Consider the following 27,263-nt stretch of genomic DNA (forward strand, 5'->3'; position numbering starts at 1 on the left):
CAGCTGTTACTTCCCATGAGGGGGTTGGAGAGGACAAGGGGAGGTGTTAGGGTGGGCACAATTTGAGACTGTGGCAATAAAAACGTATCGACCTATATGAAGACCACTATGTTTAAACGTTATTTAAGTAAAAAAGGTGTTGCATAAATGTAATGCTCAAATTCTTGCTTTTCCCAATGGAGAGGGATTTTCTAATATTAACAGCAGTGGTGAGATTAACATGATTTTCTTTTTGAATAAATAATTCCTCCTTCTGTCAAGAGAGGTTTCTAAGGGATTGAGCAGACAAGTTGGTCTGAGCGGAGCATAGACCACCTGACTCTCCTCAGCTGGGCAGCTGATTCAGCTGATCTCCCCCCTCTCTCTGCCTGCTATAAACCCCCTACTCCATTTTATCTTGGTGTCACCGCTGCTGCTGCTGTTGCTGCTGCCTCTCCTGCAGTTGTCATTCCCTTTTGGTCAGAGTCTGGCAGCTGAGTGACGACCCCCATCAACCCAATCCCCCCCATTACCCTCCATCCCGAGCTTTTTCGGGGGTCTACAGCTTGTGCTACATTCATTCTTGTCCACAGTAAAGATGTATGTAAAAATATGGCCAACAGCAGCTGGAAAAGGGAGGTTAAACTATTGATTGGCAGGCAGCTATCAGCTTAATCATAAATAATAATCATAAAAAATAAATATAATTCTATAGTATATAGTAGTAACCATATACTGTAATGAAATCCTATTGTATCATACAGCCAAATGTATTTAATCAGTACCTCAACATATAAGGTATATACAGTTCAGTTTATATGAATAAATATGTATTCAATGCTTTCATGCTGGTATATCACTTTAGCCTGATCATTTGAATGGCAGCTCCCGAGCTAAACAATAGTGTGTGCGACCCTGAACTAAATTGTTTTAATGTTTATAATGTCATAAAGTTAATAAATGATGCCCAACTAATTGACATTCTGTCCTGTCATTTTGCCAAACAAATTAATGTTTTATGGTAAATTTCTAAACTATAGATTTTAGTGCACTCACCTTGTATGTATATTATTTCTTTGTTGTTGTTTTTTTGAGTCTGTCTACTGTAACACTTGGAATCTCCTCTCCTGTGAACCTCGTTTTATGACTAGGGCCTACAATTAGGCCTGAACTACATACTTGCCTGGACATATTGCAGCTCACCTGTTGCTCGGGTCAGAAGGTGTCTTAACATTACAATCTCGAGTCATTCAGGGAGGCAGAGGCCTCACTTTTGACACCCTTTTATGTCTTCATTGTTCGATGAGTGAGAAAACGAACAGCACTGCCTTTCCTGTTTTATCACCTTCAGGGCTGTTGGTAGCAGATGAGAGACTAATGAGGGAATCACAGAAAAGACATCATGTTTTCAGAGGGTGCTGTGTTTGTTGAATTAGCCTTCCACTGTGGATGGACGGTTTTAGATGTAACACGGTCCCCCATTTAAATGGGTGTTTGCATTACCCTGCGGTGAAAGCAGCAAAGAAATGTTGTGATGAATTGTAGTGACCCAGCACTCTTTATGGCTACTGTGTCGTGTCTGTTACTGCGGTACTTCATTCCAACATTTACTGAACCCTAAGCATCTGTCTGTCCCCTCAGTCACTCACTGAAGTCATCTGCCTTCACCTTTCCATCACCTGTTCTTTCTTTTAGCATAAACCCAGTTGACCTTTGACCTTTCTGCTACATTGCTCCACCACGCGGGACTAGGCTCTTTTGCAACAGCTGTGTCAACCTCCATCCTGGCAACTGTTGTGCCCAGGGAAGGACAGAGCGTATCATGTAATGAGTCATCAGCAGGCTACAACGATCTGCTTATGCTTTGTTAGGATCAAGCAGTTCACTTTTACTTCGTGGTTTGTTGCCATAGAGATATGAACAACTGCCGACTGAGGTTTGATCATCATTTGTTTCCAGTGATCCATCTTCACTTCAGTTTTTAATGTAAATATCGTCCTTTTATTTGATGTCTTCATTGTGTTATCATTTGTGGGTAGAATGCTTTGAGGTATACTGTGAGAGAGCAAACTGTAGAACATAATGACAAAACATCTTTAATAAAATGGTGTTTTTGTCATGCAGGAAATATAACAAATGCATTAAATATGATGTGATACATTGTTAATTCATCTCAAAGGAAATTGTTATTCATTCAATCATCTTAACCATCGTCCCGAGGGGAATCATTCCTTCTGCCAATAAAAGTGTGATGTGACTTTGGCACTGCAGCAGATGGGTATGACAGAGGGCAACAAAGTGATTAGTGAATGGGGCCCCATGATGTGAACAGGAGTTAAAAATAACCCTGTTGGCTCAGTTTGTAGATTACATGCAGCCCACGAGCGGTGCTCCTCTGCTGTCATCCTCATATCTTGGCTTAATTGTCCAGGGAAGTAACTGTGTGGGTTTTTTTAAGTTAAGAAATAATTTTGCTAAAATGCATCAATGCTTATTATTATAACACAATAGTGTTTAATTAACTCAAGGTAAAACACAAACAAACAAGATATTTAATACTGGAGATAATGAAAAACATCCCACAGTCAGATGAGATTGTTGGCATGATGAATGAAACATGATGAAAGAGAGAAGGAAGATTAAATGAGGCACTTTAGCCGATCTGATGGCAGTGTGACCACGACCAGCTGTCCAGTGCAGAGGAACAGCAGGATTATCATTTGTGTTTTAACCATTGCGTCCGGTGCAAGTGACCAAGAATCCACTCAGCAACAAAAGTCATCTGATATTCCGAGCTCCCAGATATATCTGGCAAGGCCGTGGTGCATAGCTGACATTAGTGGAAATGTTGCATTTGTTTTACCTCCTGGCTCAGGGCCATGGGAAATATCGAACAACTGTCAAATTTAGACAACATCCTGTGGCGGAGGAGAAAACGGGAGCTACAAAGATGGGATGGGGTTGCTATTTGTGGCTGACGAGTGCCTCGAAAATAGCGAGAGCATTGGGTTTCAATGTAAGCTCCTCTCTCTGAGCCCGAGCTTTCTGTGAATGAGGTCTGGGTTCCTATCACACCCAACCCCAGCACTGATTTTAGAACACAGGTGTTGACCTTAGTGGAGTGGCTTGTGCTTGCTGCAGAGGAAAATGAACCCCTGAGTTTGGCCCATCTTTCTGTATAGCACTGGTGGTCCCACGTTAATGCTCTAAAACTTTATTTATATCGACTTTAAATGGACGGTCATTGAAATATAGATACAATTATTTAATATTTCATCAGAAAATGTGATTAAATCACTTTTACAATTTTACTCTCTCAAATGTATCACAGTTGTTTTCGTGACATCTACTGTGTTGGACCTTTCATATTGTATTAGCTACAAAAAAAAAACTGCAGTATTTTTCCTTCATGCTCGTTCAGGAAATGTGAGACAAGGAACATTCAAACATTAATGAAACTTAACGCTAGATGTTGCTACACCCACAGAGTGTACATTAAAAAGTAACTATAACAGTGTATTACTGTAAAAGGTGAACCGACATTTTCTTATTTTTTTACTTTTTAAAACTTTTTTTTACCAAATAAAAGTTGATGTACATGAATAATAGTTTCCCAGTTTCAAAGGAACATTTGTTGATCTCACATATTGGGTCTACACATCATCACTTGCTCCTCACAATATGTGAATGCAATACCGCATATCTGCATTTAAAAAGACTGCGAGGTAAACTAAGGTAAACAAGTCCTGTGTGTAAAGTGACCTCATTCAACCGTCGCATCATCAAAAACTGCCTTGAAAAGACCCTCAGTAACAACAAGGGTCACTATTTTTATTACTGTAAATGATACAATGAAAGAAAGTGAAGAGCAGAATCCAAACAGGGATGAAACTCATGCTTGGGTTCAGCTGTGACTGATGACCGCCTGTTCTGACTCTAACCCCCCAAAAACCAATAAAACACGCCCATCGCACAGTTGCCTCCTTATTCTTGTGTATCCCACTCTTTCTCTTCTTTTTTCCTCCAAAATGGAGCCACTGACACTCGTGTAAAATCGAGGAAGGATGGGGTGGGGGCTGACGAGGGAAACGGCAGGGGTGTAGGGTGTCCTGAGCCCAGTGTGAACAGCTGAGAGGTGTGATTTCACAGGCTGGCTCCCCCCTGTCAGGGTCCTGATTGGGCCGGACAGGAGGTGCAGGAGAGGCCCGGGCTTCTAAAGGACACCAACAGGTGGGAGGCCGCTTTGGAGGGGGGCGCTCCCGGGCGGGATTGAAAAGGCCGATCTGCAAGGCCTGTTGTGGACACAATCCACTGAGCGGAGTCGGAGGAGGACGGCTTGTGGCAGGGGAGCAGGAGTGAGAAGAGAAGCGAGGTGAAGTTGGGGAGTGGGTCTCAGGAAGTGGAGGGTCCGACTCAGATGAGTTTAGGCTATGATAGGTTACTGGGTCAGCTCCAGTGTTTACTCTTTAATAGCAGGAATAGATGCAGTAACACTGGGCAAACGTCAAGATTACTGTAGATTAGCACAGATCTACAATCTTAGATTAAATTACCTTTACATTCAGCCTTGTGTGAGTAAAAACAGGTGTCGCGCCAGTTGTTAGAAGTTTCTTCTCTGTTTTATGGCACATACAACACGTAGAGCCCGACGCCTCTGTCAGGTGAGGAGAAGCTAAGGTGTGAAGACAGGAAAGAGTTAGGAAGTATGGAGGGACTCATCTGGCTCCAGGCCATTTGGTTTGACTGCAGTGACCAGGTCACTCAGTTAAACTCATAGTTAGAAAGACTCAAGTTTGGACTGAGCCTCAACTCCAGCATCAAGAAAACCACCAGAGGAGACACAACAGAGCTCAGTGAAGGTGAGTAGAACTAAACATAAAGGGAGTCGGGTCTTGCTTTGTAACCGGGTTGACTTTCCACACCCCATGTTTACACAGTCATTTTGACATTACACAGTTGTCGGGATCAACATGCCTTGGCATGACACGATGGGCAGGAAATAACACAGATTGTGACCTTTGTGTGTTGGGAGTCAGTATTTGCCTCTCCCTCCAGAGTTATTTACATGCATTTTATCACATCGTCCTCATCAGAGCGGCGCCAGCCATCAAAGAGCAGCACGGTTTTAAGGGGGATTAATAATAATCTCTCTAATCCTAATTGTCAGGGGGAAATGTTGACTTTTTTCTGGGTAAACATGGCACTCCCGAGTATGAATTTCATTTTCCTGTGGCATATATAATGGAAGCCGTCATATAGACCCCACTCTCCCCTCTGTCACAGTTAACCATTGTTGAGCTGGTTGTTCCCGCTATACGCTGCATCTGTGGCCATGAAAGGGTGCCTTATTTCCACTGAGGTGGGGGAGGGGTTGGGGAAGGGGTGATCCAGTTGTTACCTCCTGTAAAGACATGCTTCCTTATATCCCCATATTAATACAGCACTTATGGAATGTAAGGAAGTGTGTGGTTACAGGCGGGCATAAACAGCAGCCAACCAGAGCGGGAAGGAAAGACACGTCTGCGGTTACAGTGATGTATGTCTACACTGATGCACTGTGGGTCGTTGTGTTCAATTTGAAATGCCTTTGTTTTCTGTTTTATGAGTCAGGACATGTGTGTGTGTGTGTGTGTACAAGTATGGGTGTAAGAAGGGGCAACAGGTGAAAGGCCCGTTCCCTCTCCTTTAGCACAGACACGTGTACAGTTAGCATTACTCCCTGGACTGACGATCAGGTCTCAGGGACTTCCAGAAAAATTCCTGCCCTGCCCCAACTGCTGACAGTCAAGCAGGATTGACAGGCCACAGCTGTCACCCATTATAGCAACCACAGGACTTTCAAAAAAGGGAAGAGGGGAGGGAGGGAGGGATGAGGGACGGGAGGAATGGAGGGCAAAGATGTGCTGCTGTCACTGATGAGGGTGAGGGTTCACCCCTGCAGTCTGGAAGGAAATAGAAAGATGTCACGGTCTGTCAGGATTTCTGGGTTTTTAAATTATTATATAGAGATTGTTTTCCAATGTCGTAACTGAGTGCTGTGATAGTAAATATATCCTATGTGTCACTTTCTGTGTTCCAGGTAAGAGTGGGAAGGACATGAAGGCCCACCAGCTTGCGGATGATGTCCAGCTCCTTTCTTTCTTTCTCTCTTCTCATTTCCATCGTTCACCCTGTTTTCTATCACTTTCTCTCACCGCATGTACTCTCAATCTTCCCTCTGCTTTCCCTCTTGCTCTGCCTCTTGCAGCTGAAGCAACACGCCTTGCTGTGGCTGGTCAAACGGAACCAAGTCAGGTGTTTCTGTGAGGTTTGGTCCCCTTCAACCAGCTACTGCGTCGTGAATTCAGTCAGCTGACGCCGACATGGAGTCAAATACACTGTGGCGTTGTAGTGTATTGTTGCATAGTCTGCAGGTGGTAGTCATTTGCTGGCTTTTTTTTTCTTTTTCTTGATTTTTCTGTATTGTGTATGTGGAAAATAAAATAAAATACTAAGAATACTGAGTGGTGATCATAAGTGTGGATTGTATAAATAACCACAAAAAAAGGTAACAATACTTTACCATTTGGACTGGTATGAATGGTTCGTAATGTGTGAAAATGTGTGTGTGCTATTAACAGGTCACGTGATCCACTGTGTTTGTGGTCAAATGAGCTCAGACACTGACAAAAACATCATTTCATTAAGTTCAGAACCATAATATTAACTTTCAGGGATATGTGATTCCAAAAAAAACAAATAATAAACCAAACTCTACATTTCCATTTGCCCTACAACACTATTATACAGGTTTAACCTGATCTTATTTATACCTGATTTACTTTTAATGTACAGTTAATGTTTGAACATAACCCCATCTATGTTACGGCCTTCAAACAGATTGACTTCACATTAAAAATATGTAACAGGCAATGTCAACATCTCAATAATGACAACGAGGTCAGTGCTTCAACAGATTTGTCACTTAACTATTAGTTGTGTCATTTCTTTCTTATTCTACTTAAAATGAACCGGATGCAATGGTTAAAACACTTTTAATGAGAGATTATACTACAATAAACAGTTCTGTTTCGTTAAAAAATATGCTATTTATGCTACAGCTTCCAAAATGGCAACTAATTCTGTAAAGACCAGTTAAAACTGAAACATGTTTTTTTCACACATGGTACATATACAACGCCTGACCTCAGACACAAATTGCTGACTGTTGTCCAGATAAAAATATTAGTTTGAATGAAAGGAATAAACAAACATTTAGGTCACATTTAGGTTAATATTAACGTTTTAGGTAAAAGTTCATATGAAATGTAAAAATTCCACTAGAGAGCTTTGTAATAGTCAGGAGGGGACGAAATAAAAAAATGCACAGTTTAGAAAGAGGCTACTGTAAAATGATTAAGTCCTTCGACGACTTAAAGACATTTATGAAACTAAATATGTACAAAAAGACGACGGGTGGACTTCAAAATCGACAACAGAAGGTAAAGAGAAATATTCCCTAGAACCACAGGGTGGCAGTAATTAAACCTGATGGATATGAACTGCTATTGAATCCAAAGAGAAAGAAGCAGCAGGAAGTGTGTAGTGGTGTAGTAAACATGGCTGACAGTGCGGTGACAGGTGAGTTTCTGAGTGTGTTACAGCTGCAGATTGTTTCTTGTTTAGATAGTTTTGCACACTTACAGCGAGGGAGAGAGGCGTGTGTTTTCTGTGTTGTAATTCTGTATTTTTTTAATTTCACGTTTGGACTTATAGCAAAGTTAAAACGTTAATGCTAGCTGTGCTAACGATAGCATTGCACACAAGTGCCGCGGTGCGATCACGCCAAATACTGTCATGTTACAACAGAAAACTATTTTTTCAAGCTATTTTACTATAACATATTAAACTTGCAGGTATATTGGTGTTAATACTCTGTCTGCCTTTAAAAAAAATGAAGCATTCCATTCTAATGACTACTGCGGTTAGACTGATGCAAGCCGGGCCGTATTTAGTATCACTCCTCAGAAGTGAAGAAAAGTCTAGTTCTGTCAGCAATATCTGTGATTAATACATAAAGAAGTAGACATAATAAGAAAACGTAATTTGTTTTTGTTTAAACAGGTGGAACTGAAAGGAAAGATGACATTTCACGAGCAAAGGTTGGTATCTATGTTTACCTATAATTATTTTGTTGATATTAATTCCAATATCTGCCTTAGTTTTAACTATGTCTTATGTCGCCCTCGTCCGACAGACTGAAGGCAAAGAGCTGACCAAAGAGGAGAAGCAAAGGCTGAGGAAAGAGAAGAAACAACAAAAGAAAAACAAAGAGAAGAAAGATGACAAGGAGAGTGAAAAGGAAAAAGACACGTCTAACACACCGATGACAGTGTCCCAACCTCCAGCACCAGTCACAGCACAGAAAGGTGCATATTTAATTCCCTCATTTGATGTCATACCTCAATAACACATACTTGACCACTGGCTTTATTTTTGTTACGTCTGTTAATGTACCCTTACTAGCTTCCACAGCAGTGCCTGCTCCAACACCGTCTCCCCTGTCTGCGTCAGATGCTCCTGTATCTGGGGACAAGCCTGCCCGGAGTAAAGCAGAGCTGAAAGCTGAGAGGCGAGCACGACAGGAGGCTGACAGGGTGTCCAAACAGATCAAAAAGGGAGAAGTGAGTCAGCCTGTACCCACGGGTAAACCCAAAATTCAACCCAGTGAACTTCAGCCAGGTACGCTGAAAGTCATCAATCAGTCCAGCTATACTCAGAATCGCAGAGAATCACATTAGACTCCTGTCGTTACAGTGGTGAAGAGACTCCCAGAACATATTCAAGTAGATGATCCAGATGTCTTAAAGAAACTGGCCAAGAAGTTGGAGAGACAACAGGTCAGTACTCTGTCTACAAATCTGTGCTTTTTCTGCATCGTGCTTTTTATTTATCGCTATTTAATAATACCTACAGAGCTTCCAGTCATAACAGCATGTGACCAACACTGTTTATTTTTCAGACACCAACTGCTTTTGTCAAGGTTTGTCTAAAATATGTGTGACAACAGTACTTGTCCCATTTTTTTTGTTTGCTAATTTTTAGTAACCACTGTTATGAATCGATGTCCTTGGTTTGTTTTGTCCTTGTGCATATTGATAACATCTGTTGTTTGCTGTGGAAATTCTTTTAGTGAGTGTAAAATATAATGCAGAAAGTTATACGAACAACACTGAAGACCAACACAGTCTCAGGACCTTGTTGACTCATCATCTGCTTGATTTCAGATTCCCCTTCGGTCAGACTACGGCTACAAAGTCAGTCTGTTTTCTCACCTTCACCAGTACAGCCGTAAAGCTCCTTTAACACAACAACTTAGGTAAAGTAACCGTCTGATTAGACGTTGCAGTATTTTTCAGTTATCTTAGTGAAGCTCACAATTGGCTTTTGTGTTTCTACAGCATTCCCTCCTCAGTGATTCATCCTGCTATTGTACGACTGGGCCTCCAGTATTCACAGGGTATTGTGGCTGGGTCCAACTCTCGCTCTGTGGCCCTGCTACATGCTTTCAAACAGGTACAATCACTCACAGCTTATCACCATCTCCCTTGTCAGCAGAAAAATAACATCTAGCTGCTTCTCAAATGAAATTCTGGGTATTTTACTCTTCTCCTTTCCTCTAGCCAGTTTGAAATCTCTCAATTCCGCTCTCCATTTTACAAACGTCCAGACTGGGCCGGTTGCATCTAGACTGCATGTGGCCCTTGAGCCAAGACTTGAATAGGCAGGCCCTCGAGAAATCATTGTTCTCATATACTTAATGTTTACTTTCACAGGTAATAAGGGACTACACTACTCCTCCAAATGAGGAGATATCAAGAGACTTGGTCAACAAGTTGAAGCCTTATATCAGGTACTAAGTCAACTGAAGATTAAGTCATTTGTTCTGTATGTTAAATGTTTAGTAATTGTTATGTTTTCTGACTTTTTAAAACTTGTACACATTATTCTCATTTGAATTGCAGTTTTCTAAATCAGTGTCGCCCTCTGTCAGCCAGCATGGGTAATGCAATTAAATACATCAAAAAGGAGATCTCCAATATTCCTAGTCAGTGCAAAGAAGAGGAGGTTTGTTCCAGGCAGATATTATAAACACTCAGCTGACTCTGACATTTCATCATCTCATCCTCTCACATTCTCTCCATCTCTGCCACAGGCAAAAAGCAAATTGCTTAGCTGCATCGACTGCTACATTAATGAGAAGATCATTCTCGCTGCTAAGGCTATTGCCAAGTATTCCATAGAGAAAATCAGCAATGGGGACGTGATCTTGGTCTATGGATGGTATGTGTGACGTGACCATCAAGCAGGAAAAGTACTGTTTTATTTTTCGTGACTCGGGGTGGCTCCAGTTTCATTTCCTCAACACATTGACAGGATGAAGCAAAGCAAGTGAATCATTTACTGTATGTCTGCAATCACAAAGCTTTAGAACTTTCTCTCTTCCCTTTTTTATTCTCCCCCTTTCCTCTCCCGCCATGTTTCCACTTTTTTTTTGTCTACAAACAACCACACTTCTCTTTTTTATTTCTCTTTTATTTCCATTCCTTTGCTTAGCTCATCACTGGTCAACCACATCCTTTGTGAGGCCTTCAAGAAGGACATCAAGTTTCATGTAATCGTGGTGGATAGCAGACCACGGCTGGAGGGCAGGGAAGCCCTGAGACGCTTGGTCCAGCGGGGCATCAGGTGCACTTATGTCCTCATCTCTGCCGTCTCTTACATCTTGCCAGAGGTGATCATGAAGTCGCAGCAGTGTTAGCCAATGAGATTAACTAGTTTATTGTTCCCTGACAGACGAGTCATTCTGTCTCCTCATTGTTATTTAGGTGTCGAAAGTGTTCCTGGGGGCTCACGCTCTGCTGGCCAATGGATATGTGATGTCTCGTGTGGGGACGTCACAGATCGCTCTTGTGGCCAAAGCCTTTAACGTGCCTGTGCTGGTGTGTTGTGAAACGTACAAGTTCTGTGAGAGGGTGCAAACAGACTCTTTCGTGTCCAATGAACTCGGTATGGGAAAAATTCAGTGATTTACACCTGAAAATTCAGGGTGTTTCCATTCCTTTGGTTTGAACAGTGTGTTTTGTTTTTCTGATCAATCACTTAAAGACATGAATGCACCATGCACTCATTTCCAGTGAACTCTTTTAGTTACAAATTGCTTCCAAACACCTAAATGTATTGGATGATTGCAACATGGCTGTGACCCCCTATTTGATCACATTCTCTAGATGACCCAGATGACCTTATCGTGACCCGGAAAGGAAAGACTCAGCTGGAGGACTGGCAGCAGGTGAAATCTCTGGGCTTGCTCAACCTGGTGTACGATGTGACGCCTCCCGACTTTGTGGACTTGGTCATCACAGAGCTGGGAATGATCCCGTGCACCTCAGTTCCTGTGGTGCTGCGAGTCAAAAACGTGGACCTGTGATTGGCGCCCTCTGAGACAGAAGGCTGTGGCGTTGGTGTGCATAAACCATTGTACACAAAAATACCATGCTTTTAGCATGCAATAAATGTATATTTCAAGTGGCTGACACTCTGTCTTTGTTGTTTTGTAGACAGAGATGTTAATGTTTAGAGCAGAACAGTTTGAACTATTCCACCATGGGTCAAAACCAGCTCCGGTTGTAAACCACTCTGATCATATAAGAGTTGTAAACAAAGTCTTAATTTCTGCAGGAGCTGCAGTACTTCACAGAGGGTTCATTGCTTCTATTAATTTTCTCTGGATGTCTATTTAAAGACATAATTAATGGAACAGAATAAAAAGTGAATTCCTAAAAACAGAAATTCTCAGCGACCCCTAATTTGTGAACCATGGCATTAGAGGAATTAAAAATTGCACATTCATATATACATACATACATGTGTCCATTAGTTTGAATTTTTTTTGGGCCCTGAATTTTATTTAAAAGCAGCGTAGACTAGTCAAGCAATAACATTATTGTCAATAAAGGACACACACACACACACACGAGTGTAGGAACTGATGCAGGACCGTATTCACAGCTACACAACAGCAACGTTCCGTTTCAAGCAAAGATGAAACAAACTAAATATTATGAGGCAGGATTATAAGATAATACTTTTGCTAAAGTCAGCTTGTTTTCTTTCTGAGTGAAGTCCAAGTACATTATTCAAAAAACATTAGGGCTCTACAGCCCCCCTCTGGAAATTTCAAGATGAAATTGCCTGCTATAAACCAAGTCAGTATTCTGTTGGCACAGTGCACAGGAAGGAGAGCAAAATTTGTTCTCCTCTCAATTAAAGATGCATAAAACAGTAAATAGTGGTTCTGTTAAAAAAACAAAACAAAACAGAAAACATTTAAAATGTGGAAAAACTATACCTAAAACCAGTGGTAAAATAAGTCTGTCAGACTGAAAATAAAACACAACTGCCCTACAATGGTTAAAAAATAAAAGAAGCAAAGGTTCTCCTCAGGCTCTACTGTCAGCATTTCCCCCGTCTCATAAAAGTCAGTTACTGCTCAGGTAAAGATAAAAACCAGACATTTGCAGCTCACAGGGCTTTGGCCTTACGTCTCTGTGTGACCCAGAGCAGGAAAGAGAGCACAACCGTGGAAGCTCCAAGAGGCCCAAATACCTGCAGGGCTGGGAATTCCCCCTATAAACATAGCAGCACAAGACAAATCAAATACTTACGTACTCTCTGGGTGGAGGTATAGATTCTGATTCCATACTTTGCCAAACTGACCTCTCGAAGACACTTGTATCCATAGTAATTATCAGCACAGTTACACTCAAAGAAGCCGGGGCCATAAGGCGTGCAGAGGGAGTTCTCGGGGCAGTCGATGACTGAGAATAGTCAGACATTATGAGATGAACAGATGTCTTCTATTACTGCAGAGATGCTGAAGGTTGTTTTTTTTTTTCATGTGGGATGAGAACTTACCCAGCTGTCCAGTCTGATTGCACATGTTTTTTGGATCTTCACAGAGACGACTTCCTTCTCTTAGCTCCACTTTTGACCATGATTGGTTGCCTCCTGGACAAAATATGTCTATTGGTAAAATCCTAAGGAAGACACACAATTAAGTTAAAAACAAGTACATATATATTTTTATTTTCATGTTTATTTTTATAATAACATAAAATACTCACATGTAGTTTAAGTCACTAAACCCTTCAAACACTGAGTCACTCAGGTTGACAAGAGGATTGAGTGAGAGGTCTCTGTAAAATAAAAGTATAAAAGGGTAAGTAAAAAGTTCTAAGAAGTTATCTTTATTATTTTCATCATTGTAACATTTTTCAAGCATCAAACTGTGTAACATTTTATTTGACTTTGATAGAAGGTTTTCCACCACCCTAAAGTCATTAAAAGTTATTGACCAGATTTAAATTGAAATCTGTTAAAGTCATGCACAAAGTATGCATCAGTTTTTTCTTTGAAAGGAATTCAATTATAGTCCTTGGATGAAGTAAATGGGCAATCACACCTGGTGTGAAATACATCAATTCTACAAAAAATGTTACAATAGAAACAAAAATTTGGAGTGTTTGGACTTAAAAAGAGTAATTAAGATAAACAATAAGATCTCTCATAAGATGCTTTGTAATTTCTTCTGGATTTTTTAATAAGAGTGACATATTTAATTTAAAAAATATCTTCAAAGACCCAGTGTAAGTGATGACTTTGTAGAATCATAATTGACAGGAAAAGTAATCTACATATAGTAACCAAGCATAATATAGCTGACAACACATACATCATATATGCTGTTGCTGCCTCATGAAGATCATCCACTTGTTTTAATGAACAATTGGACAGATCCAACCTAAGACAAACAGAAACAGCAGGTTAAAACATTTACAAAACGTTTTTTGTGGAAAACTGTTTTTTTTTTTGTTAGTTGAGAAGGTCAAAGTTAACAGTACTTCGATGTCCAATGTGATTAACAAAACCCCATACATGCGTACAACGGATAGTGACTCTTACAATGCATGAAGATCTGTAAAAAATATTTTTTTAACATATAATACATTATACAATAAGGGGATCATTGCCTAAAATGGAAATTCTTGTTATTTATAATATTTGAGAGTGACAAAAAAATGGATACTGTTAAGGTCGCTTTGGTAAGTAAATATTCGTAAAAACAAATGGGAACATTTGAGATTTTCTTTAAAAAACTATCAATGTTAGTCTCAAAATCCACAGATTGTAACTACAGCTGTCCTTTGAATATTCGCTACAAAGCATGGTCCCAGACACCTAAAGCGTATTTTGATTCGCCACAGTAGCAGTGCACGACATGTAAAAGGCCAGTCTTATTAACTGTAAATAATAAAGCAATATTCCAACCCGATGATGCGTTCAGTGCCATTGCTGTTGCTGTCATTTTTCAGGCAACAGCGTCCCTCGAGCCTTCCATTGGAAACGAAGCAAAAATGTCCCACTGCGGTTTCATTGAGGACAGACCCACTACACAGTTTACATACCTGCACATAAACATTACAAAGAACAACAACACGTGGTTATAAACAATACATTTTCAAATCACATGGACATGACAACAGTGTATGGAGAATTTTGTTTCATTTCTGTAACCCGTGATTTTTAAAACTTCAACCCATAATTTTTCCAACTATATTAAAGAGTATATGTTAAAATGACAAACGTCCGTCTTACCGGCAGCCTAGTCAACTCACAGGGGGCGTAAAAACATAAATGACTGATAATTAAAACAAGCACCGCAGTATCCAGCTGGCTGCGCCCAGCTTTCATTTTTACTGATTTAGATCACATGACCCAACAGAGTCGAACATGTGACCGGAAACTGTTCCATCACTTCATCCCAGTCTGTGTGATTTTGCGCAACAATTGCGCATATACCAAATTAAGGAAGTATTAATTGCATTTCCCCCCACGGTAAACATGTGAAATGTATATTTGTAATTAAGAACAATTAAAAGAAAGCTTGTTCAATAATGAATTTAGAACGTGAACTGAGTGTTATTCAGAATAAATTATTTTACATTCAATTTATATTGCGGTGAACATAATACTTTGTAGATAGATTTAAATTAAAGCTAATGTTGTTATTTACTTGACAAGGACTGGCAGTATAATTTAGTGTTCACAATATTGCATTTTTCTTACAAATTTATTAACTGTATTGTAAGTTTTGTTTTACCATATCATATTCCACAAAAAGAAACAAACAAAAACCTTTAACATTGCTCTGTTCACTCATTATCCACGGTCTACGGCGTATATTCACCAAAAAAGCATTCAGAGGTGGCGCTTCTCTATTGTGGCTGCCATTTTGGACCACTGCATTTTTATATTTACTAATATGAGAGAAATTACGTATGTTTCATGTTTAAAGTCAACTAAATGTAAGTATTTTTTCATAAAAGTAAGTTGCACTTGCACAGAAAAAAATTGTAACCACTAGCTTCTAACATATCCCACACAGATATTTTATGTAAATGTTTAAAGCTAAACAGTCAAAGTTATCTGTTGTCAACAAACTACATTTCATTACATAAGAAGTCTTGCGAAAAGTCAATGACCTTATTCCAGATTCCTACGAAATTATATACTGTAAAAATAATCGAGAGTAAACGTATTTTTTTCTGGTTTAATTAATTTAACTGCGCCGTCGCTGTCACTTTGGACTGAACCAAAAAAGTGGGTTGTCGGAGTTCTGGGATATTAACACACAAGATACAGAATATCAAATAAACCATTATTTTTGTCACATATAGGTTGTACAATATATGTCAATATTTTTAATTCAGAACCAGCTTTAGTTGTTGTGTTGTCATTTAAGTATACTTACAGCAACTACAAACATGTCACTCCGTAAGAGGAAGAAATGGTTTGTTCCAGAAGAATTGTGGCAATGCCCCTGAATGGGCCACTTCAGATAGCGAACACAGGATGACTAGAAGCAGATTTTAAGCTCTGTGTTTTCCACGATTTCACATTTTTCCTCACCGTGTTTTTATTTAAATCAAATAATAAAAACGAGGAGTACAAACAGGGATTTCAACAAGTGCAGACTCCCTTCTCTCTTATGTCGGATGTTTTTTTTCAGCCGCCCTGCGACGGTGTGGGCTTTTGCAGGAACAACTGCACCTTTTTCTCGGAACTTTTATGGTTACTCAAGATCTCAGCCACCCGTGACTTCTCACAGTGAGTGTTAATGTTAAACTAATGTGATCGCAGGCTGCCTGAAAGAAGGACATAAAAATTGACTTGAAAACAAGTCAATTTAACTGCAGCTTTGAAGGTGTAATTACTTAACACTTGCAACATGGCTGCTGTGGGGACGACACTGAGAAAAGTTCAACACTGACGTGGGAGAAGTTTGATGCGAATACGAGCGGCTCTATGAGTTTGTGGTGCTGATCATTAAGTTCGCTGCAATCTCTCTTCTGCCTGGCACCGCTTTCCCCGGACTTAAGCAGTGGATGAACCGTGTGAGAGCCTCCTCCTCCTCCTTCTCCTCCTCCCCAGTAGTCACCGCCGACAGTCACCGTCACTGCAGTGGACTGACTTTTTTTCCGGAGGAATTGTGGTGTCTTCTCCTTTTCCCCGAGAACTGCTAGAGACCTGTCGTCTGGTACTGAGATACACTCTGATTAAAAATGCATTTTTCCATTCCTGAAACAGAGGTGCGATCAGGAGAAAACGGTTCCACCTATGTGGTGAGCATGATTATTCGTATTTTGATTGTTTGTTTGTTTTTTTCTGCTATTTTGTCATTGCTCTATGCAGCAACGTGTTTTTATGTTTACCCTGAAACATAATTATTTAGTATTATCAACGTACCAGAATCAAGGAATCTTCATGTAAATTTAACCAAACACCATCATGATGACAGTACAGTTATGCAGGTGCAGTGACTCAACGAACATTATATAATTATGATTAAAATTGTTTTAGAAATTACTAAGTATTGTAGTTCTGCAAATAATATTTATTTTTGGATTGATAAGCACAACTGAATTCCTCTACTTGTCATTAGCTATTTATAAACAACAGTTTTTTAAATATAATTTTGGTTGAGATTTTGTTATTTACAGCTTCTGTCTCCTGTATTTTTAAGAAATGATTGTAGACGATGGACAAAAGCATTTACGACATTTACAAATGCTGTCCAGAAATAGTTGACCATGAATAATAAGCTGCTCAGGAGACTGCTAAATTATTGTCATTCGCAACCTCTCTAGTAAAAACTTGAGTAGAACCATCTGTGGCCTTGAGTGAGTTTGCAGAAAAATCCAGTGGTTCATGGATGGAATAGAGGATATGTTTTGTACACAAGTCTTTAGGCTATGTCTTTTTAATGCACATGTCGTTTAGATTCAGAAAGTAAAGATCAAGACATATTGTTTTAGTTAATGCCATTTCACCAGTGCCTGATGTTGTAACCCTCAACTTACAGTCATACAGTTTTTTTTCATCAGTAGGTTAGAAACCCTATAGTTTTATCTCTATATCCAACAGATGATATGTTGTAATGCTGTTTAGAATCACTTTGTGCTTGTCCCACTATCAGGGGCCCCCACAACAGTAGTCTGCTTAGTACTTTGGCCAAGATTTTCCTTTGGATGCCCAACCTGAAGACTTGGTGGTATCGAACCCAGAACCGTTTGCATGACTGGCAGGAATCCTCCCACTCTAGCCCCACTGGGCCTGCTGTTAGCGTTGACTAAAATGACATTTCACCTTTAACATCTGCTGTTTAATTGTAACAGTAGTGCAGGTTGTAAACAGAAGCAAAATAGATGTAATAACATTTTAAGATGTCAAGAGGAATAATTACAGTGTGGTGTAAACACTTTAAAATACAAAGTGTATTCTACACACTGTTTGACAAATATAAGTTATGATATGGTAAACAGAATACCAGAGTACTTTGTAATTGTTATTTTACTTCACATCATCACACTTTGTGTATTTTTTCTGTCATAAAGTGAAAAAAAAGCCCTTTATGTGTTGTATCATCTTGAGCACCGCTCCCTGAGTTTTGTGGTTTGAGTCCACATCTAATATTTGTACTCACTGATATTGACATTTAGAAAAAACTCCAGCAGTGGTACTCAGAGTTCTACGTGTTTAAGTTTTATCTGTTCTCATTGTGCTTGTAAGTACAGTCTCTTCTCTCTGCAATATACTAAACTAAACACTCAGGAATGAAAGTGAACTGCATTTGGTGCTACATGTTATGTGGGTTTCATAGTGAGGCCACTCTTCACTGCTGTGTAGAGAGAGTATGTTTTACAAAGGTTGGTCAAGGACAACAAGAGTGACGCATCATCAGCATGAATCATTTTTGGTTTTTGTGGGTGTTAAATGCCGCTCCCGTCATAAACCATGATTGATCATCATTGACATGTGCCAGTGTTTGTGTGCCAATGTGTGGTTGAGGTAGAATTACTGTCAACATTCAGTTTAACAACATAAGTAACAGCACCGGTCTCTTAAGCGCTAGAGAATGAAAAATGATAATGACCGGAAGTTTTGCTTTGTGTTCTGATTTATGTGCATTTTTGTTTTAACCCACACAACAAATGGATGAATAAGAGTAGGACATTCTTTGCAGTAACATCTGCAACATCTGGTTTCCATGTGAAATAGTACTGGTGGTTCTCAGTATCACTTATCAATAAGTATTTACTACTCTGACTTAAAAGTGTTCCACTGGCAGGAGGAAATATCTCTGTATCTCTGCTGCAAAAAAACAAAACAAATGCTGGATGAGCAGTGGACCAAAGCAAGTAGTTTTTTCTATTTTCCAGTTAAATTATCCACAAACACTCGGGCTGTGGCTCAGTGGCTATTCTAAACCTGGATGCCTTTACTGCAGTGGATACTCGTTTTAAAACGTTTTACCTCTCAGCAGACAGTCCTGTGACTATCATTGTGATCCGCCTGTAACCAGCTCACAGGAAGGGACTTTACTTGATTATAATGCTGAGAGATTTGTTTTGCACTTTGCAAGTGGTAGTCTTAAGAATCTGCCGAGTATGCACACAGCTTTTTCGAATAACAGGGACTGCAGTTTTTCTTTTCTTATAAATATGGAACAGCTCCTGTGCAAGCAGGGACAAATCTTTATTCTATGTGCCAAACTTCCTGTTGTTAACTGGATTCATCACATCTTCTTCTGTGGTTTAAAATATTTGACTTGACTGTTTGGCAGTCAGTGTGGTTTGGGAAAGCAAAGGTAACCTGTTTACTTTGGATAAGAAATGTTTGTTTTATTTAGTTATGGTTTTGAGAAGGGAAACTGAATATTGATCTTTTGGCTTATATTCTGATTCTGTGATTCTGAAATCAACCGATACTGGTCTGGACACTGAAATTAAAACCTAGGCTCTGTGTGCCTCCAAGTGATTCTTCCTGAGGTGAGAGATTAAAAAGTATTGAAGGAAAAAGTCTTGGTTCTGCATTGGTGTGTAATGTTCCTTCTCTCATATCTAATGCTGTATTCTAATTGGAAATGGTGCCAAGCTTGGGCAACCTTGCTAGCCATGGATTTGTTCTTTTGCATAATTTATTTCCACATGACAAAATCCAGACATCATTTTATCTTGGTTTCATTATTGGACAAAAAACTATACCAATGAATGCAATTAATTAGAAACACTCTATCCATTACACACTTAATAAAATAGTAACGTTGGAAATAGACAGTAATTAACACAGTGACTAAAACATCCTGTGCACCATCCCCAGAACTACAGCATTATTCATTTTATTTAACAATGTTTCCAGTCAGATAGATTAGATTAGATTAGATATCATCAAAATTGATCAAAAGTAGATCTGAAAGTAGAATTTCTGACATACAATCATATATACACACACATACATACCCAAACAGAGCCTAGACATTCTGCATACTCACTCTTCCTTCCTGCATGGATACTGCCTACATGCACATATTTCAGTTCTGTTGGTCTCCCTCCTCAGTTTCAGAGCCTTCCTCTCTCTCACTGTGAACTTTTGATTTTCTTGTTCCTATTGATTGCTCTTGTAATTCTGCAATGGTATGCGCAGCAATACTTTTTACTGTGATGACTCACTACTGTGGCTATAAATATTCATAGACACAGAGGAAGAAGAGATAAAAGAAACGTCTCCTAAATGGAAGATTGTCTCGACAAGCATGCAAATGGTCCTCGTGGATGGAGTCGTCGTACGTGTGTAGATAGAAATATTCACTTCATATCAAGGCTTTTAGAGTTACTGCAGCTCAATGTACCCTCTGTGCTAGAATACTTTTGGATCCTTTTTATAATTCAAATTGCAGGAGTAACCTTCAGATAAACAGATTTTTATCATCTTAAAAAAACATTTTAAACTTATTTTTGAGCAGTTTGAATTTATTGACAGAGCATTTATTTGAGTAAAGCTGTTTTTCCTGAGGCTAGAACTGAAGTGTCACTTGGTGTTTGGCATCTCCAAAGTTTAATGAGGTGTCAGACATAAAAAATAGATTAATTTTTGTAAAAACAATTAGATGCCTTACAGAGTAAATGTTTATTATAATTTTGGATTTATTTAAATGAAGAATGCAACTTTATTTTCCAGCTTTTAAAGAGCTACAGATAAAAAAAAAAATTAGATCACTCTGATCTGATGTCAACCCAAGAAGAAACATATTAGATGATAGACAAAGAGCCTAAGAAAACATTTCTTAGGAGACAAGACAGTTCTTAGGAACAACATACTTGCCTGTTGCAGCAGATCTGCTGTTAACACTTTTAAAAATAAAAAAAAAATCTTAATATTATTATTAATAAGTATATGATATATTGTGTTAATGCTGGCTTTATTCTATGCCTGAAAAGTTATAGGCATAGAAAACAGTGATAGCAGGCTAGACTGAATTTGTTCAGTTTCACCCTGCCACTGTCTATGTTTCATTTGATTTTTGCATATTTAGTTTGGCTTGGTGATGTCTGTGGCACCTGCAGTTCAACTGTTGACCACATTCTACCAGCATCATGGAAGTTTTTAAACAGTCAAGAAACAATTTTCCAAAAGTTCTTTCTTGTTCCTCCTCCTTGGGTGTTGAGCCTATGGCTTTGAAAGGTTACATCTGTTCTCCAGCAGCAGCGCAACAGCACTGACCAAACATGACAAGTCTGAACACTTCGCCAGACATCTGTTGGTCCACTAGAATCATGCAGTGTATGTGTACTGCAGTGTCCTTCATGCCTGGGACGATCAGAGAGGAAAAAAACAAACTCTCTGTCAGTAGAGAATGAGTCTGACTGAGATCACTAATAGAAAAGTACCAGCAGTGTTGAAGAACAGGGGCCACAGTCCATCCGTCTGCCCCTGACCCCCCGGACGTTTATTTATACACGAGCTAGCCCAGTGGGCTGAGGCACTAAAGGATGTTTATTATTAGGACACGGTAACAGGTATACTATTATTGTGTGTCTGTCCTACATCTGGAGCAACGGCAGAGCAATAATTAGGAAGCTGCATATTACTATTGTATATATTATGGACCAAGGCTGTCCACACTTTTTTGGCCTGGGAGTCAAAGGCTAAAGTAATTAAGTAATTACCTAATTAAGTAAGTAGATAAAAGTCTTACGGTCTATGGTCTACTGGTAGGTCCTGATCTACTGTAAACCTTGACAAAAAATAACATTTTCCTCATGGATGATGCTTTTATGTAACAAAACAGTGTTACATTGAGTGTGTTCTTTATGTAATTTTTCATTCACACTGATGTTTTACTCCTTTCTTCATGCAGGCCTACAACATTCATGTAAACGGGGTCCTACACTGTCGCGTACGCTACAGTCAGCTTCTTGGCCTTCATGAACAGGTAAGCCATAAGTAATGATGGTGTATAGACAGTGTTCTTTAGCACATTCATACATACCTGGTGTGTTTTCTCATTCACCTCTAGGTCACACCGCTAATATTACAACACCCTTAAGTGAGGGTCATTGACAATTAAAGTCTTGTGCTGTTGACTGTCTCAGAGTTTAGTCTATTCCAGATAAATGCACTTTATTTTGGTAGGAGGTTTTGGCCATGGAATGTTGGAATGTTCACTCAGTCTTTCTTAGATTTCACCTGCTGGAAAAAATGACCTTAATGTGAAAAGGAGATGTTGTTGGACAGTAGCCTTGTCTTCAGTGTTTTTTTTCTTTATACCAGTGACTTGTTACAGCTCTTATCAGAACATGATACATTGTTGTAAAAATCATGATTAACAGCGGTCTGGACTAATTAAATTGCCACTGCATAAACACTTATAAAAAAAAAGCCCCGCTGACCTTGTCTCAAGAGTAAAACAAGCAGGTGCCAAACTTTTCCGTCTCCATCCTTAAATCTGAATTATCCAATCTGACAGTTGGTGTTGCCTGGCAACAGGCTGTGGGGAAGACTCACTAGAGTCTGTGAGCATCACCAAAGGGCTCTCTGTGGTTTACGCATGACCCCAAAAAACATTGCGCTGTTTGCGGCGCTCACACTAAGAATTATTGCCGAGGCAATTTGAATGTTAACAGCCTCCCTTGGTTTTCTCCTCTGTAAGGGTTTGTAATAAACCTTATGAGCTTGGACTGGTTTCAGATTCAGAAGACTAATTTGCCTGCCTTTGGCAGATGTGCTGAAAATACCAAAGGCCAGGATGTTAAGGTGAAAACCACTCTCAACACACCATATGTCCAAGAGCAGGGCATAGGAAAAATGTGTTCATAAATTACTAATGATGAGTATTATGTGCAGCTTTAGCTAGCAGCAGGATGGAGGTCTGAGTAAAACCATATTTGCTCTGTGATTTTATAATAAACCATTACACTGGAGGAGTTGGCAGATGTTGTAAAATAGAAAATGAAACATTACCTTGGCTTTGGAAACGTGTTTGAGCCATTCATTAAAATGTGACATAATAATAGGAATAACTTTGTTGATACAAATGAAAATGTTTATCTAATTTTGCCTGTGTCATTGAAGTTCAGTATAATTACCAAACTACACCTTGGGTTTCACGTAGCCGTGGGACGTTTACCTTGTCTTCCTGTTAATGAGGTTTGTAGATGTGCGAGATCTTTGTGTAATTTTTCAGTTCAAAGCAATATAACCTTAGATGAAAGAAAATGGGAAGAAATGAGTCAAGAAGCTGGAAGACAGAATAAACTTGGAATGACTAGACATCCAAGGTTCCAGATGTGTGAGTGTGTGTGTCTGTGTCTGTGTTCAGCACGGAAACTTCAACAGCCAGTCGTTGAAACTGGGCTCAAAATAAACCTGTGATTCATCTAGAAAAGCTTTAATGCACCTCTGTGAAAAAACCCCATTTCTTACACTGAGGAGAGTGACACTCTGTCCTGAAGTCAGTAGGCCGTTGTTAATTGGTCATTTGGTCCGTAACCCTGTTGCTTTAATATTCACAGATAAAGAAAGAATATGGCAGCAATGTGGTGCCTTCCTTCCCCCCAAAGAAGATCTTCACCCTGACTCCCGCTGAGGTGGAACAGAGACGGGAGCAGCTGGAGAAGTACATGCAGGCCGGTGAGTTACTCAAAGTGAAGTAAGACTTTTTCATGCTATGTGTGGCATCTGTTTTAATTTATTTCTGACTCTGAATTCAAACCATGCTGCAGTTGCTTTTGTCAGTGAGTAAACGAGGGACAATTGATCTTTGTCATTTGTCTCCACTGTTACACAACTACAAATGTTTGACTTTTCCAGTATAAACAGAAAATTGTTTTTCTGTTGAAACAATAAAAACACACAAACAAACGCCCACTCACTTACTCAGACATACAGATATGCACACAGTAACACAGAGAAATCCTAATACACCTAATACACAGAATTTAAAGCTTATCACCAAGTAAATTTCAAGAAATTTAATTTATAAAAAAACAAACAATTTTGAGAGCTATTAAGAAGCCAGCTGTAGTGTAATATCCTTTTTGGAGATTTTTTTTGAACATTTTGCCTGGATGTTATAAACGGGTTAAGGTTGAGCTCCCTGCATACACACATGACTGAGTTCAACTGGCAGCAACAGTGGGTTTGTTTTAATCCTCTCAAGCACTGGCAGTTGCAACAGAACAAGGAAGCGTTGTTCCACTTTGTATTTGCTCAAAGTCTGGAAGTGTAGCACACAGACACACACACACACAGAGTGTGTTCTTGGCCACAAGTTTGTTTGGTTTCGTCACAACTCTTTTCATAGTTATGGAAAATGAGCTCTCGCAAATACGTTCTGCTCTGACCCAGATGACCCCCGCCCCTTCCTCCCCCTCCCCAGAACTTTCAAGAGCTTGATTAAATGTTGAAGGCTGATCCATGGTCAGATGATTAAATGTCCTCCACTGTATCAACAGAAGGCCCTGAGACATACTGTATCTTGCTGTTTTATTAATTTGTTTATTTATTAAATTTTATAATTATTTTAATATTTTTTATTTTAAATATTTTATAAATTTTTTTTTATAATTATTTTTTTTGCTGCCAGATTATTATTCATACATTATTTTGCATGTTTGGAGATGAATTTCATCTTGATGAAATATGTTTGAAGGTCACATTATTTATATATTGGAGATCTTAGAAAGGCATCACTCCTCATCAGGAGGTCCATGCTTCGTATCAAATCACCTGTAAAAACATCTCATTCCAATCCAAACAAATCCGTTTCATCTAATACCGAACCGTGAAGTAATGTTATAATCCTGCTGCTGTGGTCATCGTCTAATTTGTCTCCTGTTTTTGTTACAGTGCGCCAAGATCCCTTGCTTGGAGCCAGTGAGATGTTCAACAGCTTCTTGAGGAAAGCACAGCAGGTTGGTTACTGTGCATTTCCTGCTTCTCCATTTGTGTTAGTTAGCAGCCGGTGATGAGGAGGCGGGGTGTGTTCTCTGCACCAAAAGTCTTATCCACTTATATCTCTTTAACTGCTGGTTACTTTTTTTACATTTTGTTGGAGGAAGTTAGTCTGTGAGAGTTAGCAACATCACTGTTACATCAGAAAAGTCAGTCAGTCAGAGAAGGTTGCATAAAGAAATCTATAAGAAAATTGTGTTCCCACCTATGTCTGGAAAATCAGTGACCAATTTTCCAGACTTAGGTAACATATGAACTAATCTATGAGATCCTGAGGTTATTTTGGATTCTGTACGTAGAGGAAGATCGTAGGTACAGGACATAAACTGAGTCGTCAGCTTTTATGTCTGTCCTCTGTTAAAAACAAACATAGAAGTAATCTGGTTCAATGGAAAAATGAAATTACAACTGTAGAAATGGTGACATTCCAAGGGAGTTTATTATTGATACCTGTGAATCAATCTCTAAAAATGGTCTAAAATGAGGCTGAGGGTGGTTTTTAAGGTATTTGAGGAAGATTTCTTTTATCCATTGTGCTCGTTGTGATTCAAGGTGTGACCTGTGTTGCCTGAAGGGGTTTAAATCCAATAACCTTCATGGACGGATTCATCTGTGTGCAGCTACGTCATACTCCCCTCTCCTCCTTCTCCTCCATTCCCCTTCTTCGTTTATCAAGCTGCATGTTTGTCCCTGTGCCCTCCCCCCACCTCCTTACAGTATGCACTGCAGGGAGAGCAGGTGTAGAATAGGAGATGAGTTACCACCCAGTGCTGTCATTTCCTCTGAACCTCAAGCAGGAGTGATGTACTTGGTCCCCTCCTCCTCCTCCTCCTCCCCCTCCCCTCCCCCACTGTGGAAACAGGAAAGACAGGTGGAAAGTTGGATTCACACAATTTGAGATTTATTATTATTATTATTATCTTTTGATTTTTGTATCCTCTCAGATGAGACGTGAACAATGGCATTAGAGAATTTAACTGCAGCGACCATTATGAATAGAACTTTACCTGCTACAATAACAGACCCTTTTCATACAGACTTTTCTCTTCAGAGAGAGGGAAACAGTTTGAAACAGTTTGTGACAAAGTTGCATTTTCTCCCTGTGTGATTTTACTGGAACATGTTGACATATAAGGATGAAAACCTGAAGCTTCAAGCCAGTCAGTACTGTTGATGGAAGTCCTGCTCTCATTTGTCAACGGTTCCTTCTCACAGGAGACGCAGCAGATTCCCACAGAAGAAGTTGCTCTAGACATCTGTCTCTCCAACGGACAGAAGGTCACCGTCAACATTCTGACCTCAGACCAGACCGAGGATGTCCTTGATGTAAGCGTTCTGTTTAAGTGCAAACAAACACCAGACTTTCACTCCGTTTGTTCTGCTAAAAATGTATTCGTGATAGTATTCAAGACACAGGTCTCAAAAGTAGTTACTAATCTTCTGTCTGTAGTTCTGCCTTTTTATTTTTCTGGCTTCACCCTGGTCTTTATCAGCTACACAAACACAGTTCAGAGTTCTCTTAGCTGCATACACTTTACTCAACAATGTAAACACGCTGACGTTGGTGAACCAATTTCTAAATTCTGTATTACTACATATGTTCTAATTTTCAGGTCTATTTGACTTTGGACTTTGGTCATGCAAGGAGGAGTGCATTTCCTCTGTTAGATAAAACATTAGATAAAAAGATTTAAGTCAAGTTTAAACAGACTCTTAACATTCACTCTTAGCTCAAATGTCCGCAGCTGTTTCAGAAGAAAACAATATCTATTAAAATGTAAATGTTTTCATTATTTTTATATTGTTTTTTTTATGTTTGTATTTAAATATGGCTGAGGATGAGGTGAGAGTAATCTGTAGGTTGGAGCTGAGATGTCTCTGTGTGACTGTACTCAGAGAGTTATCACCTTTATTATGTCCAGTTCAGGGACAGATGATATGAATGTAATTGTAAAAAAATAAACTGTCTCTTTGATGTGTTCACAGGCTGTTGCAACAAAGCTTGACCTTCCAGACGACCTTGTTGGTTATTTCAGTCTGTTCCTCATCCGTGAGGGTGTGGATGGAGGTCTAACATGTGAGTTTTAACACCAACGTTTAATGATAAAATATCTGCTGTACATTATCCATATGTTTAAAGTTGAAGTAACATGGAAATGTATATTTTTAGTATTCATTCTTGCTGGTAGTTTAGATTTATTGACAAACAACAAACACGTTAATTCAATTGTGCAGTTTGATGTCATTCATGTCAATTCATCTGTCGACAGTAGAGCAGCTCAGTTGATTTGATTGTAGCTGCAGAAAAGTTTAACAAAGAAAAGCTACAGGCAACTGGAGCTCTGGCTGCTTTACAAAGTATTTTTGCCGCATTTTTTGCAGTGTGAGAT

The 27,263-nt window shown here is 39.4% G+C and overlaps 3 protein-coding genes across 5 annotated transcripts in view; 2 read left to right on the forward strand and 1 right to left on the reverse strand.

Annotated features, from left to right (window-relative positions):
• Positions 1-7,477: 7,477 nt before the first annotated feature.
• On the forward strand, positions 7,478-11,555 carry eif2b4 (eukaryotic translation initiation factor 2B, subunit 4 delta). 3 transcript variants are annotated; one of them, XM_025053723.1, is made up of 14 exons: positions 7,478-7,599; positions 8,083-8,120; positions 8,216-8,387; positions 8,485-8,700; positions 8,776-8,858; positions 8,981-9,001; positions 9,246-9,337; positions 9,420-9,534; positions 9,795-9,871; positions 9,984-10,086; positions 10,175-10,302; positions 10,576-10,753; positions 10,848-11,028; positions 11,250-11,555. In XM_025053723.1, exons 1-14 carry the CDS (start codon positions 7,578-7,580, stop codon positions 11,447-11,449), a joined length of 1,626 nt encoding a protein of 541 aa, XP_024909491.1. In that variant the 5' UTR covers positions 7,478-7,577; the 3' UTR covers positions 11,450-11,555. The 3 variants fall into 3 exon arrangements, with proteins under 3 accessions (XP_024909491.1, XP_024909493.1, XP_008335581.1); XM_025053725.1 differs by having other exon boundaries at positions 8,533-8,700; XM_008337359.3 differs by lacking the exon at positions 8,981-9,001.
• Positions 11,556-11,904: 349 nt separating this feature from the next.
• On the reverse strand, positions 11,905-14,888 carry atraid (all-trans retinoic acid-induced differentiation factor). The gene is made up of 7 exons (XM_008337356.3): positions 14,677-14,888; positions 14,350-14,486; positions 13,754-13,822; positions 13,146-13,217; positions 12,937-13,058; positions 12,739-12,839; positions 11,905-12,648 (listed from the first exon to the last, which is right to left on the reverse strand). The coding sequence occupies exons 1-7, from the start codon at positions 14,770-14,772 to the stop codon at positions 12,544-12,546; spliced, it is 702 nt and encodes a 233-aa protein (XP_008335578.1). The 5' UTR covers positions 14,773-14,888; the 3' UTR covers positions 11,905-12,543.
• A 995-nt stretch (positions 14,889-15,883) lies between these two features.
• snx17 (sorting nexin 17) overlaps positions 15,884-27,263 on the forward strand; it is a 21,255-nt gene continuing 9,875 nt past the window's right edge. The window contains exons 1-6 of the mRNA XM_008337361.3: positions 15,884-16,703; positions 21,779-21,853; positions 23,433-23,550; positions 24,769-24,833; positions 26,089-26,199; positions 26,860-26,950. Of these exons, the coding sequence (XP_008335583.1) occupies positions 16,644-16,703; positions 21,779-21,853; positions 23,433-23,550; positions 24,769-24,833; positions 26,089-26,199; positions 26,860-26,950 (520 nt within the window). The 5' untranslated portion in view covers positions 15,884-16,643. The remainder of the gene's footprint in view (positions 16,704-21,778; positions 21,854-23,432; positions 23,551-24,768; positions 24,834-26,088; positions 26,200-26,859; positions 26,951-27,263) is intronic.

The sequence above is a fragment of the Cynoglossus semilaevis genome, unplaced genomic scaffold (genome assembly GCF_000523025.1).
Source record: "Cynoglossus semilaevis isolate Cse_v1.0 unplaced genomic scaffold, Cse_v1.0 scaffold302, whole genome shotgun sequence".
NCBI lineage: Eukaryota > Metazoa > Chordata > Actinopteri > Pleuronectiformes > Cynoglossidae > Cynoglossus > Cynoglossus semilaevis.

Excerpts from the sequence above, each read along its gene's own strand:
- atraid (XM_008337356.3), bottom strand. The coding sequence starts at position 14,772 with ATGAAAGCTGGGCGCAGCCAGCTGGATACTGCGGTGCTTGTTTTAATT. Across the intron at positions 13,823-14,349 it reads GGCACTGAACGCATCATCGG|GTTGGATCTGTCCAATTGTT; the intron begins GTTGGAATATTG and ends TGTTTGTCTTAG. Across the intron at positions 12,649-12,738 it reads GATACAAGTGTCTTCGAGAG|GGGGAATTCCCAGCCCTGCA; the intron begins GTCAGTTTGGCA and ends CTATGTTTATAG.
- eif2b4 (XM_025053723.1), top strand. The coding sequence starts at position 7,578 with ATGGCTGACAGTGCGGTGACAG. Across the intron at positions 7,600-8,082 it reads GGCTGACAGTGCGGTGACAG|GTGGAACTGAAAGGAAAGAT; the intron begins GTGAGTTTCTGA and ends TTGTTTAAACAG. Across the intron at positions 8,388-8,484 it reads ACCAGTCACAGCACAGAAAG|CTTCCACAGCAGTGCCTGCT; the intron begins GTGCATATTTAA and ends TACCCTTACTAG.